Below are 13,589 nucleotides of genomic sequence, written 5' to 3' on the forward strand. Positions count from 1 at the left end.
TGTGAGGCTGCTTTCAAGGAGGAGATAAAGGAATTCGCAGATAGCAATCCTTGGTTGTTTGTCTCCATGGCATATGGCAGATTCTGGTACCAGGAAGCCAAGGAGTTGGGCTGTAGGAAGCTTCAGTTTTTGACAGTCTCTGGACATCAGTTTCCCTGTAACAAACTTCAAGGACCCTCCCCCTTCCCCCCCATTAGCCAAACTTTTGTGTGAGCTGAGGCCACCTGTTTGTTTGTTTGTTGTTTGTTTCAGACTTCTGGGCTCTAATGATTGATTTATAACTTCTATTTGGTTGTAAAGCTCAGGGAGTCCAAGGTTAAAGAAACATATTTACATATGAGTGTTGCTAAAGAAGCAGGGAACGGGGTTGAATGCTTTTGGTTTTAACCCCATCTACGCAGGGTTCAATGTAGGGGAACTGATATCAGGGCCGGTATTAATTAAGAGCCTGTAACGTTCAGTTTAGCAATCTTCCTTGGCTCCCATATGTCTTTGGGATACAGTACAAATATCTCGTTGAAGCAAACAAAGACATTCCTAATCCACTCTCTATCTGCCTTTCCGGATCCAGGGAGACCTCTCTCCTCCATGCACTTAATCCTCAGTACACAAAATCTTCCACATCTCCACCTTTGGATTCCTGCCCTGTGCTTCCAATGCCCTACCTCTGCTTTTTCCTCTATCAAATTCTTCCTCACATTTCACTGTCCAGCTCTCAAATGTCCACCCATGATTCCTACAACCCTCAGTTCCTACCTTCCTGCCTGTTTGCCAGCTCAGCACACTCCCCATATTAAAACTCTCATTATTTTATTCCATCCTTCCCACCCAAGCTAAACGTTTCCTGAGAACTGGCATCATTTCTCTTTATCTCTGGATCCCTGTGCTCAGCACTTTGCTAAATAAATGGGTGCTACCAGAACTGAATTACAAGTTACATTTTTGTCTCAGAATTCTAGTTTTCATAGTAATGTTGCTTCCCATTACATATTTCCCTGTAGCAAACTTGGGGATGAAAGTGGATACAGATACAATTTAAATTGGACATAAATTAGTGTTATCTCTAGTTTGGGTTTCTTACTTTTAAGAGACAGAAGTTTCCTGGTCTGTCCAATAGGATAGCCATTATAATATGCGGCTATTTAATTAGAAGTAAATACAATTAAAAATTCAGTTTCTCACTCTCATTAGCCACATTTCAAGTACTCAAAAACCTCATGTGGCTGGTGGCCACTGTATTGGACAGCGCAGAGTGGACTATTTCCACCATGGCGCCAAGTTCTGTGGGATAGCGCTGGAAATCTCTGGCCTCTCAGAACACTCTTCCACCTTCTTCCCACACCACTTGCCATTGTAACTACTTGTCTCTTTTAATAGACTGAGGGTTTCAGGACGTCAGGGGGCACTCAGTAAGTGCTGAATTAACGTGACTGGGAGGGACCTTCTAGACACCAGTCCCAAGCCCCTTCTCCATGCTGATCAGTTCCTTATGAGTCTCCAGCGTGTTTTTTCTTTAAGCTTATTTTTAATCATCGCCCTGAAAAGGAGAGGGAAGTGCGGTGCACCTGCTGCTTCCAGCTCCCAAGGCGGCCTGGGCAAGCAGAGGCCCCACAAGCTCGCAGACGCTCCGCCCTGCCCGGCCCCGCTTCGCTGCGCCCCCGTCGGGCTGGCGCCAAGGCCGGGAGCCCACGCTGCCGCCCCGCTTGGTCACTGCGCAGGCGCGGCCCACTGAGCTGGGAGCTTTCTGGGGCTGCCGGCTGCCGGCCGTCAGGAGCGCGGGCGTTTGCGGCGTGCGTTTGGCTTGCTCCAGCTGCGTACTATCTGAGGCAGCGAGGTGCAGCGAGTCCAGTCTTCCGCTCCCTGGGCCCTGTGGCTATGGAGAATCAGGTGCTGACGCCGCACGTCTACTGGGCTCAGCGACACCGCGAGCTGTATCTGCGCGTGGAGCTGAGTGACGTGCAGGTAAAGGCCAGGGCCGGGCGGCGGGATGCGCGCGGGGTCGCGGCTCCTGGGACCCACCGGGACCCTCGCCCTCTGTCCGGGTGCGTACCGGGGAGCCAGCAGTGTGCAGACGGGATCCGCGACACCGGGCACTCCCGGCGTCGAGGCCCGGCCGCAGACCCCCGGCCCCAAGGGCTGCAGGTACTTTCCGGGGCTGCGGGAGTCCCGCGCGGGCCTCGGAGGCTGCCCCGGGCCTCCTCTTTGTTCCCAGGCTGCGGCCTGATGGTGCCCAAGCCCAGCCCTGGAGGCCTGGTGGTTGGAGTTCGGATTTGCCGAGGCCCTTCGAGGCGTGGGACGAGCTCGTTGGGTCGCGGGTGCGGTGTGACCGCGGCTGGCTGGGCCGTGGCTGGGCGCTCAGCGCTGGCCTGAGAGGTCCGGCCAGTCCCCTCGGACCCTCACAAGGTCCGCCGCTGCTTCAGAGGGGCCACACCCACCTCCCAACCGTTCCGTGGTGGAAATCATTCTTGTTCGTTTTAGTAAGTCTAGAAGACCTCGAAGAAGTGATTTTCCCCTCCGTTCTGAAGGCTGTGAGCTCAGATTTGCTGAGTTGCATAGAGAACTTGAAAATGGGCTTAAGTTAAATTGAGCGTTTCTGTTTCATCTCATTGGCCCCCTACGTGTGAACAGGTTGAGGCCTCGTCAGTGGTAGAGATCTCAGGACCTGTGTACCCCCATGTCTCTGTCCGAATCATCCAGGATTTCAGTCTTTGTGGAACCCGAGTTTTCAGTCTGGAATGTTCTTTCTGCAGTCATCCTTACTCCCTACTCTCCTTGACATCTGTGGCCCTTTGGAAGTGCCTTCACTTCCCTTACCTCCCTCTGCCTCTAAGTCAGGCCTTTATGTTTGGACCTGTCCAGCGTATCTGGTATATTGTCTTGCAAAACTAGGCCCTCTTCGAGTGTGGACTTGAATTTGTTGAATTTAATCTTTGCTTCTGGAGTATAAACCTGTTTTCCCATTGAAAGATAAAGACAATACTGGCCAGAATACCTTTAAATAGGCTGTGACATGACACAGTGTGTCATTTAATGTGTTAAACCAGGCTGAATTATACTTTTGCGTCACAGAATGACTAGATGTTCCGTGCTGTCTTCCTCCACTGTGCTCCAGGGTGTTTTAATAAAAAAGGAAAAAGCAAACAAATCTTTGTAGATGGGGACCAAAGTCTCCATCTAGAGAGGGTTCTTCCAGCAATCAATCAGAAAAGTTCAGAACATGTGTTATGATAGTCTCTTTAAGTATTTAGTTAAGCATTAGTTGGACAAATGAAAGAATGCATCATACTTATATTTTTCTTCAAAGATCCAACCTCTTAGTTAAGAAACATGAACACATGTTAATCATATTTCGTATATTTAAAAATATGAAGGTGTATGTTTGAAATATAGTTAAAATAAAGAAATGTAAAGGTGGAGGAAAAAATAGAATTTTCTTTTGGAGAGAGAAATCCTTTATTTTTGGGGAAAAAATAAATTTTTTTCCCCAGTTGAGTTTTAGGTTTTTCTGGGATTTTGCACCTGTAATTCTCAGGCATCGTTTCAACTACTATTAGTTTAAAAGCAACGTGTTGGGGCTGACCCAGTGGCATAGCAGTTAAGTTCTCACGTTCCACTTCGGCGGCCCCGGGGTTCACTGGTTCTGATCCTGGGTGTGGACATGGCACCGCTTGGCAAGCCATGCTGTGGTAGGCGTCCCATATACAAAGTAGAGGAAGATGGGCACAGATGTCAGCTCAGGGCCAGTCTTCCTCAGCAAAAAAAGGAGGATTGGCAGCAGTTAGCTCAGGGCTAATCTTCCTCAAAAAAAAGGTGGTTTTAAGCCACCAAGTTTTGAGGTGGTTTCTTGCATTCTAAAGATAACTGAAACAATTAAGCATTTTTCAGACAATTGTTTGAATATAGACTGTTTATTAGATGATATAAAATGACTGTCCTCAGGTATGAGAAAACTGGCAATTATGTCAGAGAATGTCATTATTGATAGGAGAAGCGTACTGAAATATCTGGGGTAAAATGTCATAATGTCTGCAAGCTATTGTGAAATGCTTCAGAAAAAAAGTGCATATAAAAAGCAAGTGTGGAGGCCAGCCCAGTGGCCGAGTGTTTAAGTTTGCACCCTTTGCTTCGGCAGCCCAGGGTTTTGCAGGTTCAGATCCTGGGTGCGGACATGGTACCACTTGTCAGGCCATGCTGAGGTGGTGTCCCACATGCCACAAGTAGAAGGACCCACAACTAAAAATATATACAGCTAGGTACCGGGGAGATTTGGAGAGAAGAAGGAAAAATAAAATCTTTTTTAAAAAAAAAGAGCAAGTGTGGGGGCTGGCCCCGTGGCCGAGTGGTTAAGTTTGCGCACTCCGCTGCAGGCAGCCCAGTGTTTCGTTGGTTCGAATCCTGGGCGCGGATATGGCACTGCTCATCAAACCACGCTGAGGCGGCGTCCCACATGCCACAACTAGAAGGACCCACAACGAAGAATATACAACTATGTACCGGGGGGGCTTTGGGGAGAAGAAGGAAAAAATAAAAATCTTTAATAAAAAAAAAAAAAAAAGAGCAAGTGTGACTAAATGTAATCACTTGATGAAAGGAATATGAGTATTCATTGTACTATTTTTTTCCAATTTTTTAATAGATTTAAAATTTTTCAAGATAAAATGTTAGAGTGAGACGAATCACATTAAAAATAGACACTGTTATGGAGGGTCCCTAATACCCACCTACATGTTTGGTGATTCATTAGAAGGATTCATGAGACTCAGCATATAGTTGTCCTCATGGGTAAGGTTTATTACAGTTAAAGGATGTATAACAGGATCAGCAAAGGAAAAAAAACACAAGTGGAATCCACAGAAGTCTATGCACAGGCCTCCTCATCCGCTTTCCTCCTGTGAGGGGGTACACGTGAGTGTGCTCGTTTCTCCAGCAATGCAAAATGCAGTTATTTGTGTGTAATGTTTCTGCTCAGGGAGGCCCGTTAGAGATTCAGCACCCATGGTTTTATTGGAGGCTGATTACTTAGGTACCCTCTGCCTAGCATGTACCAAAATTCTAGAGTCCCAGAAGGAAAGCTAGTGTTCACCATAAACTACGTTGTAGGCACGATCTAGGTACACTGAACCAGCTCCCTCCGTTAGGGGATGGAGGAAAGCCAGCTAAAGTCTCATCTTGGAAATGGTCCCTTTTAAAGACAGCAGCCTCACAGCAGCTATCTTAACTCTTTCCTGTGCGTATATGAGTTACATGTGCCGGTGCTCGAAGATAAATACTAACAATTTGAATGAGAAAGGAAACTTTTGTCTAAAGGGTTAGGTAGCAGATAGTTCATTGAACTCTGTAGTTTTGCCTGAAATAATGCAAATAGAGTGAATTGATTTAATTTCGGTTCACTGAACAGTTATTGAGGCATTAGGGATTCAGAGACAAATAAGACAGAGTCCCTGCCATTAAGAAACTCAAGTTTAGAGTGCAGGTAAAGCAATAAACTAAATTACAGGACAGTGTGATATGTATCAGATAGTGTTGTAAGGAAGGTTTGAATCTGATGTTGGTGATGAGTAGGAGGGAGGAGGGATTAACATTTGACTTGGATTTTGAAAGATGAAGAGTATTCAATAGATATGGAAGCCTAGAAGGGCATTCTAGTCACAGGAAGAAAAGCAACTAGATTATGAGTGCTTACTAGTTGCCAGACTCTTTGTATGTTTATAATTTAATTCTCACAACAATCTTGTGAAATAATTGGTTTTATTGTTTTAAAAATGATGACAGTTGCTGTGGATTTCAAAGTGAGTGATAGAAATAAAAAGTGGGGGGCCAGCTCTGTGGCCGAGTGGTTAAGTTCGGGTGCTCAGCTGCGGCGGCCCAGGGTTTGGATCCTGGGCGCGGACTGGCGCCGCTCGTCAGGCCATGTTGAGGCGGCGTCCCACATCCCACAACTAGAAGGACCGGCAACTAAGATAAGATATACAACTGTGTTGTACAAGGGGCAGTTTGGGGAGATAAAACAGAAAAAAAAAAAAAAATTGGCAACAGTCGTTAGGCCAGGTGCCAATCCTTACAAAAAAAGAGGAAGATTGGCAACAGTTGTTAGCCCAGGTGCCAATCTTTAAAAAAAAAAAAGTGATATAACTAGAATTTGAACTCAGGTCCATCTGACTTCAAAGCCACCTTTTTCCCTTTTTGCTAACCACTCCTCTTTCATAAGCAAAGGCACAATTCCGTCTCTAGTAAAAGATGGGCTAGATTGTGCTGATCAACTCTTCTACTAAAAACGACTGAAAGTGTTGAATAAAAATCCTCAAGTCATCAAAGAGTTAACAAGCTAGAAATTAAAGTGGAAAGTCAGAGAGGTAAGCTAAACATTGAAACTGCTTTTACCTTAAGAATATTTGCTCAACTGAGTAAACTTGAACTTTGGTTTTGATAGCCTGACAGAGTTCAGGGGATAGAAGTCAGATCAAAGCCCACCAGAGCTACAATATATAATAGGAAACCCTTCTGCCCGTAAACTGTACTTGAGAGAACTATATGCTTAAGGGAAGGATGAGCTAGAAGTAAATCTATCCCACCTCCCTATCCCCAGATGCCTTAGCACTGAGCAAAGTAGAGGAAAAAGTCCTTGAGGAGTTAAAACCATTAGTTGGCTCTCAAAAGATTATACAGCCTAAATTTATGCAATTTTGGAGATCTAGAAGCTCTCAAGCCATGAATTTAGTTTAAAGTGGTCTCAACTGGTAGGTCCCTAGGTACCTGGCAAAAGCAAATGCAGATCCCTGTGGTATAGCTATGCTGATATCAGATAAGAGTTTTAGGCAAAAATATATTTTTAAAAATAAAAAGGTCAGTTCATGATCATAGAGATACAATTCATCAGGAAAATATAACAATATCAAAATTATGTGTACCTAGTAATATGGCCTTGATAATATGTAAATTAATGGAAGTACGAGAAGAGATAGACAAGAGTACAATAGTGTGATTTCTCAATAATTGAGATAATAAGACAAAAATCAGTAAAGATATAGATTATGTGAACAAGTAATAAACAGTAAACCTAATGGACATATATAGAACACTGCATCTGACAACTCTAGAATGCACATTCTTTTCAAGTTCACTCAGAACATTTACAAAAATTGACTGTATACTGCTTTCTAAAACAAGTTTCTACAAATTTGAAATGATTAAAATCATACAGAGGTTGTTCTCTGATCACAGTGCAATTGAGGTAGAAATTAATAACAAAATAACTAGAAAATCTTTTAAGCTTGGAAGTTAAACACTTCTCAATAACCCATGTTTCAAGAAAAAAATGATAATGGAAATTAGAAAATGTTTTAGATAGAATGATAGTGAAAATACTGCTTTCAAAGCTTGAGAGATACAACCAAAGTAGGAGTTGGCAGGAAGTGTATATTCTTAAATGCTTATATTTAACAGCATTAATTAAAAGAAAAGAGTAAAGTCTGAATATTAATGTCCTATGAATCCATTTCAAGAAAGTAGAAAAAAGATAGCAAATTCTCCCAAAGAAAGTTGAAGGAAAGAAATAATAAAGATAAGAGCAAAAATAAAAAACAGAGATAGAATCAATAAAACTAAAAATTAGTTCTTGAAAAGACAATTAAAATGGACAGATTTCTTGACAAGATTAAGACACAAACCATATCAGTAATGAAAAAGAAGACAACCACAGAAGCTACAGACATTAAACAGTGAAGAGAATATTAAATAATTTTACATCAGATAAAATGGTCAAATTCTAAGAAAGATAGTTTCTGTCAAAGAGAGAGAACCTGAATAGCACAGTAACCATTAAATAAATTGAATCAGTAGTCAAAAATCTTCCCATAAGAAAATTTCCATGGGGCTGGCCCCGTGGCCGAGTGGTTAAGTTCGCACGCTCCGCTGCAGGCGGCCCAGTGTTTCGTTGGTTCGAATCCTTGGCGCAGACATGGCACTGCTCATCAAACCACGCTGAGGCAGCGTCCCACATGCCACAACTAGAGGGACCCACAACGAAGAATATACAACTATGTACCAGGGGGCTTTGGGGAGAAAAAGGAAAAAAATAAAATCTGTAAAAAAAAAAAAAAAAAGAAAAAAAAAATTTCCAGGTTCAAGTGGCTTCACTGGAGAGTTCCACCAAATATTTAAAGAAGTAATTCCAGTTTTATTAGTTATCTATTGCTGCATAACAAATCAGCCAACAGTGTAGTGGCTTAAAACAACAATAATCATTTATTATCTCTCTGTTTCTGTGAGTCCTTCAGGAAGGACTCAGTTGGGTTGTTGTGGGTTCTCTCATGAGGTTGTAGTCAGATGTCAGTTGTGGTTGAGGCCATATGATGGCCTGGAGTATCCACTTCAAGGATGTTTTACTCACCTATTGGCAAGTTGGTGCCCACAAGTTATTTCTCCACATAGGCCTCTCCATGTGACTGTTTGAGTGTTCTCCTGCCTTGGTGTCTGGCTTTGCCCAGAGTGAGGGGCCCAACAAGCCTGGATGGAAGCTGCAATGCCTTTTATGACCTAAATTCAGGAGTCACATTGTTGCTTCCACTGTATTCTGTTGCTTATACAGATCATCCCTGACGTCATTTGGGAGGGGACTACACAAGAGTGTAAATAGTGGGGAGAGGATCCTGGGGGGCATCTTGAAGGCTGGCTACCATCCCAGACTTCCACTTACATTTCCAGAGAAGAGAGAGACGGGGGCTTGGCCCCGTGGCCGAGTGGTTAAGTTCGCAAGCTCTGCTTCAGCGGCCCAGGGTTTCGCTGGTTCCGATCCTGGGTGCGGACATGGCACTGCTCATCAAGCCATGCTGAGGCAGCGTCCCAGTTGCCACAACTAGAAGGGCCCACAACTAAAATATACAACTATGTACCACGGGGCTTTGGGGAGAAAAAGGAAAAACCTTTAAAAGAGAGAAAGGGAACACTCTCCAGCTTATTTTATGAGGCAAATATAAGAAAGGTAATTTATAGGCCAATCTCACTTATAAATATTGATATTAATTTTTTTTAAGTGCTTCAGAGTCTCTTCCTATTCAGTTTTGAACTTTTTTCTGGCATAAGCATTTTTTTTACTGAAATATATTCCTCCACTACCACCACCTTTGGAGAAACTGAACCTGACGTGCCCAGGGTACTGCTGGGCAGGAGCTGTCCCATAATTGCCAAGTTAGCATCTGAAATCTGGCTCACAGAAATGCTTAGTGAACTCCTGGGCTTGTGCTAGACACTTACACCGTGGTTGCACACATTTATCTGTCTGAAGAGATTAAACCGGGCCCCTAAACCTGCTCTTTCTTCCAAGTGAATTAGGGTATGGAGAGCACACAGATTTGGGCAAGAAGTGACCTAGGTAGGAAGTTTACTGTTAAGACATGCCGTAGCTCGAGCTTTTATGATAATATTTACATCAAAGACCCCGTTTCCGTGGATGAGCAACCGTGCCCCTGGAAGTGTAGTCCTTTTTGAAGAGGTTCCCTGACTCCCTCTTCCTGCCACAGGGGTCGTCTAGATTTTTCGCTCCTTTGGGTGAGCTTCTTAGCCTGAGGTCTGTTCTCTCACTGGGAACATTCTTAACATAAAGTGTGGCTCACGTGCTGCCCCTCCAGCCTTCATTCTTCCCCTTTTCCTAACACTTGGCTATGAGTAGAGCATCTAGGCTCCCACTGCCCGCTAGTATACCCGCTCTCCAACCTTCTCTCTCTCGTTGGTTTCCTTTGATGCATGATAGAGCACAGAGAGCTGAGTCCGCAGGAGAGAAATAAATGAACTAGTTATGGCACTGGAAACATGCTGCTTCTTGCTTATCAACGTTGAGCTGGGAGACAGGAGGTGAGTTGTTTCTCATCCGCTGAAGAAAAGGATTAAATAGTTTCACTCTGAATTATACTGTTAAACGCATGTAGCAAATTCTGGGAATAAAGGAGCAATTTGGAGAATTTTGATCTCTTTTAGCCTTGGTTTTGTTGAAGCTAGAGTGTGGAGCCTGAGGTTAAGGCACTGCATGTTTCACTTTCATCCAACCACCTGTAATCCTCCGCCCTTCCCTCCACCTATTGGAATTAATTTATTCTTCACGTTGCAGCATAGGTCTCACTTTTGGTGATGCCCAACCATTCTCTTCCTATTGTGCGCACTCTTCCAAACGCCTGTAACAATTACTTCTTTTTACTACTCTTTTGGTCTTGAGCATACATTATTTAATACTATTTGATATTTACTCGCAGGAAATGACTCATCTGTTCCACTAAATTCTCTGCCTCCACAGCTCAGGGACGGAGTCTTAGAGATCTGTGTGTTCCCCCATAACACCTCAGATAGCACGTTGCGCCATTTGCCATCTTCAGGGTGGACTGACTGAGTATCTGGTTGTTCTGCACAGTGAGAGCAGTTTAGGGTCGTTCTTGCAGGAGCCTGCAATCTCAGATGGATACAGAGAGACATAGAGAAGCCTCACACAGAGGTGTGAATCAACAACTACATATATTCTCTGGGTGGGGCACAGGGTAGGAGATCGAGTTCTCCAAGGGGGAAGGATGGAGGAAAGTAAGCCCCTGGTTTTAATTTCATTTTTATCCTCATTAAAATGCCCTTCTTGCATCCTTGGTCTCTTTTCACAGAATCCTGCCATAAGCATCACTGAAAATGTGCTGCATTTCAAAGGTCAGTATCCCGGCAAATGCTCCCAGCTCTCTACATAGTTAAGGAGTGTGGTGTTGGTTTCTTTTTATTTTTGTCTATTTGTTTTATTCACTTTCTATTGATGCTCACCTCTCTGATAGTCTTGGGATCTAGATTGTTTTGAAATATTTGATTAGAAAAGTCAAAGAATTTGTTTAAAATCCTGCTCTCCTCTTGGAGAGGCAGTAGATATAGTGAAAAAGAATCCTGGACTAGAGATTGGGAGATCTGTTTTCTAGCTCTAATTCTGCTACTGCCTCAGACAACTTACTGACTTCTCTGGACCTATAAAATGAGGGTATTGCGTTATAATCTGTGTTTCTCAAACTTTCAGACCCATGGACAACTGAGAATATGTCTTCAGGATCTTCCAGGACCATGGACCCCAGATTGAGAAACATGTTAAGAGTTTAAATATGGTCACTTTAAGTGACAGCTCCGTTGCAGCTGTGAACACAGATGCAAAGGCAGCCACTGAACTTGTGTGGCAGTACTTGGTTATAAAGTAGCCATCTAGATGATCTGGAATATGCTGCTGCTTTTTTTTCCTCAGATTATAATGAAAACAAAAAATAGAAACTTTCTTAATGAGGCTTTTTGGCTCCCTGATATTACACTTACAGATCAGTTCAAGAAATACTGCACACTAGGTGATGCATAGCTAAAGCCTTTCCAGCTCCAACAGTCTTTGATTCTGTGAATCTACCTCCATCTCCTTTCTGCTCAGTTCATCAGCAGATTTGCTGCTGTGCCTGAGAGGGTAGGTGTGGATTCATTGTCACCCAGTGCGGAGGGGACATTCTCCCTACTCTCTCTCTCCTTGTTCCTTGGAATGTCATTTCTAAGTGACAGGTTATGGGGTATTGAAGAGTTTCTGTTTTACGTGAGGTTCCATCTACCTTGCATCGAAAGCACAGCCTGGCTTTTGTATGTACTTTTCAAGCTGAGAGCAGTGTGGTAGCAGCTCAGATTTTTTGGGGAGTTATACATCTGAAAGGAAGTTAAAATGATAAAAGTGTATCTTGCCATTTGGAGCTTGTAGACTGTTCTACCTTAAAGAATTTGTGGTTTTAGAGAACAATAGCCACCTGTAGCAAATATTAGGCAAGTTATACCACATATGGCCAGATGAGGAAAGAGAATCCCAGGAGGGAACCAAGTGATAGACAAGTCAGAGAGGGGAAGGGATATCCAGCAGTCACTGGCACCTAGGCCTAGTGTCTGCTTGGTTTGGGGAAAGGAGCCATGTCAGGGCACAGGGATGGCATAATGGTCAACCCCGGGACTTTCCTCCCAGTTCTACTTTTCCTCTCTTAGGAATGAACTGAGAAAATTTTATTTCTCTTTTTTGTTCCATTTGGGATGTACTAAAGGAGAATTCAGCTTCTCCGTTTTCTGCCTCTGGTTAGGAGGTTTTAGATTCAGAGCTTTCTTTGAGACAATCCAGCATTTCTGTGTACCCTGCAACTTTTCTTAACTGCAGCCAAGATAATACATCTACCTGATTTTTCTCTGCTCTGGATTCATTGCCAAAGTAAATGTGAAAGTTAAATTTTTATCTATGGGGTACCTTTGGTTTTGCATCCTGTATTCTTTTTCCTGCCTATTATTTCTACTGGGTATCATCAGGGCCGCATTGGAAGATTAAGTAAATACTCTGGAACTGATCATCAGGAAGGATGTATAGAGAGAACCTTTTGTCCAGGATTTAGCTTGTCTAGCTATTGAATACCTCTGTTCACAAGCCCCTACTCATTTTGGCAGCACCCATTAATATTTGTGTAATTTTTAAAGAACCGCACCAAGCTTTTGGATGGCCTTGCTCTGCTCAAGTTCACAGTAACCGACTTTTCTTTCTTTATAGCTCAGGGACACGGTGCCAAAGGAGACAATGTCTATGAATTTCACCTGGAGTTCCTAGACCTTGTGAAGCCAGAGGTATGTTATTTCCTTTCTCACTTCCCTTTCCATTTTAGGAAGTAAATACCAGTAGTTTAGTGAAATGGGGAGCAGGGGTTGTGGGAAAGGAGAAGATAAAAACCAAAGGACAATATGTCCTTTATTTGGAGCAGAGCTCAGGTTTTAGCAGCAGAGGAATGGGAAAGTCGGGGAACCTGAAGTGAATCTGGGCTCTGCCATTTATTAGCAGAGCGAAAAGTCTCTTCACTTCTTTGAGTTCCAGTTTCCTCATGTGTTAAATGAAGAGTTGAACTAAGTGATCTCTAGTCATCCTTTCCAGCTCCGATAGTCTCTGGTTTTTACTGATGACAGAGGAATATGGCACCTATAGAGAGCAGAGTTATATAGGGTAAGTGAAGCTCATGCCACAGTGTTACTTTCATGTGACTTTACCACAGGGGCAATAGAAATCAGAAAAGGTGGAGGCAGCTGATCTTTAGAAAGAATGCTGGAAGTATAATTGAAGTTTCCCTTCTCTCAGAACTTGAGGAAGCTTCTCTAACAGGAAGGAAGAGAATCCAACAGCTGGCATATTTCAGTTTCTGAAATTACGCTCTTATCTCTGCAGGCTTGAGCATGTTGATCTCTCTCTGCAGGAGGGCTCAGTTATTTTATTTGTTTTAATAGTCAGCAATGGTTTAAGGGGTAGAGAATCTGTCATGGTTCTTGCTTTGGAGACAGGGACAGGCCATGTGGAGGAATGATGAACTGGAACAGCATCTAAGAATTTGAGTTTAGTTGGGAAGACTTCCTAGGCTGACCCTTGTGAAAAAGGTGTAACTGATCCAGTGCAGTTCTGGCCTTGGTTAGACCTTTGTAAAACAGGGGGTCGCTCTGCCAGGACCGTTGACCATTTGCTTTCAGTCCCCTTCATGGGAGGAAAATTTGGAAAGTGAGGATGCACTTGAGAGAGAGATTGGATGCAGTACCTT

The 13,589-nt window shown here is 43.4% G+C and overlaps 1 protein-coding gene across 1 annotated transcript in view; it reads left to right on the top strand.

Moving 5' to 3' along the window:
• Nucleotides 1-1,716: 1,716 nt before the first annotated feature.
• Nucleotides 1,717-13,589, top strand: part of HACD3 (3-hydroxyacyl-CoA dehydratase 3) — a 30,295-nt gene continuing 18,422 nt past the window's right edge. The window contains exons 1-3 of the mRNA XM_046654742.1: nucleotides 1,717-1,962; nucleotides 10,638-10,680; nucleotides 12,563-12,636. Of these exons, the coding sequence (XP_046510698.1) occupies nucleotides 1,876-1,962; nucleotides 10,638-10,680; nucleotides 12,563-12,636 (204 nt within the window). The 5' untranslated portion in view covers nucleotides 1,717-1,875. The remainder of the gene's footprint in view (nucleotides 1,963-10,637; nucleotides 10,681-12,562; nucleotides 12,637-13,589) is intronic.

The sequence above is a fragment of the Equus quagga genome, chromosome 2 (genome assembly GCF_021613505.1).
Source record: "Equus quagga isolate Etosha38 chromosome 2, UCLA_HA_Equagga_1.0, whole genome shotgun sequence".
Classification (NCBI taxonomy): Eukaryota; Metazoa; Chordata; class Mammalia; order Perissodactyla; family Equidae; genus Equus; species Equus quagga.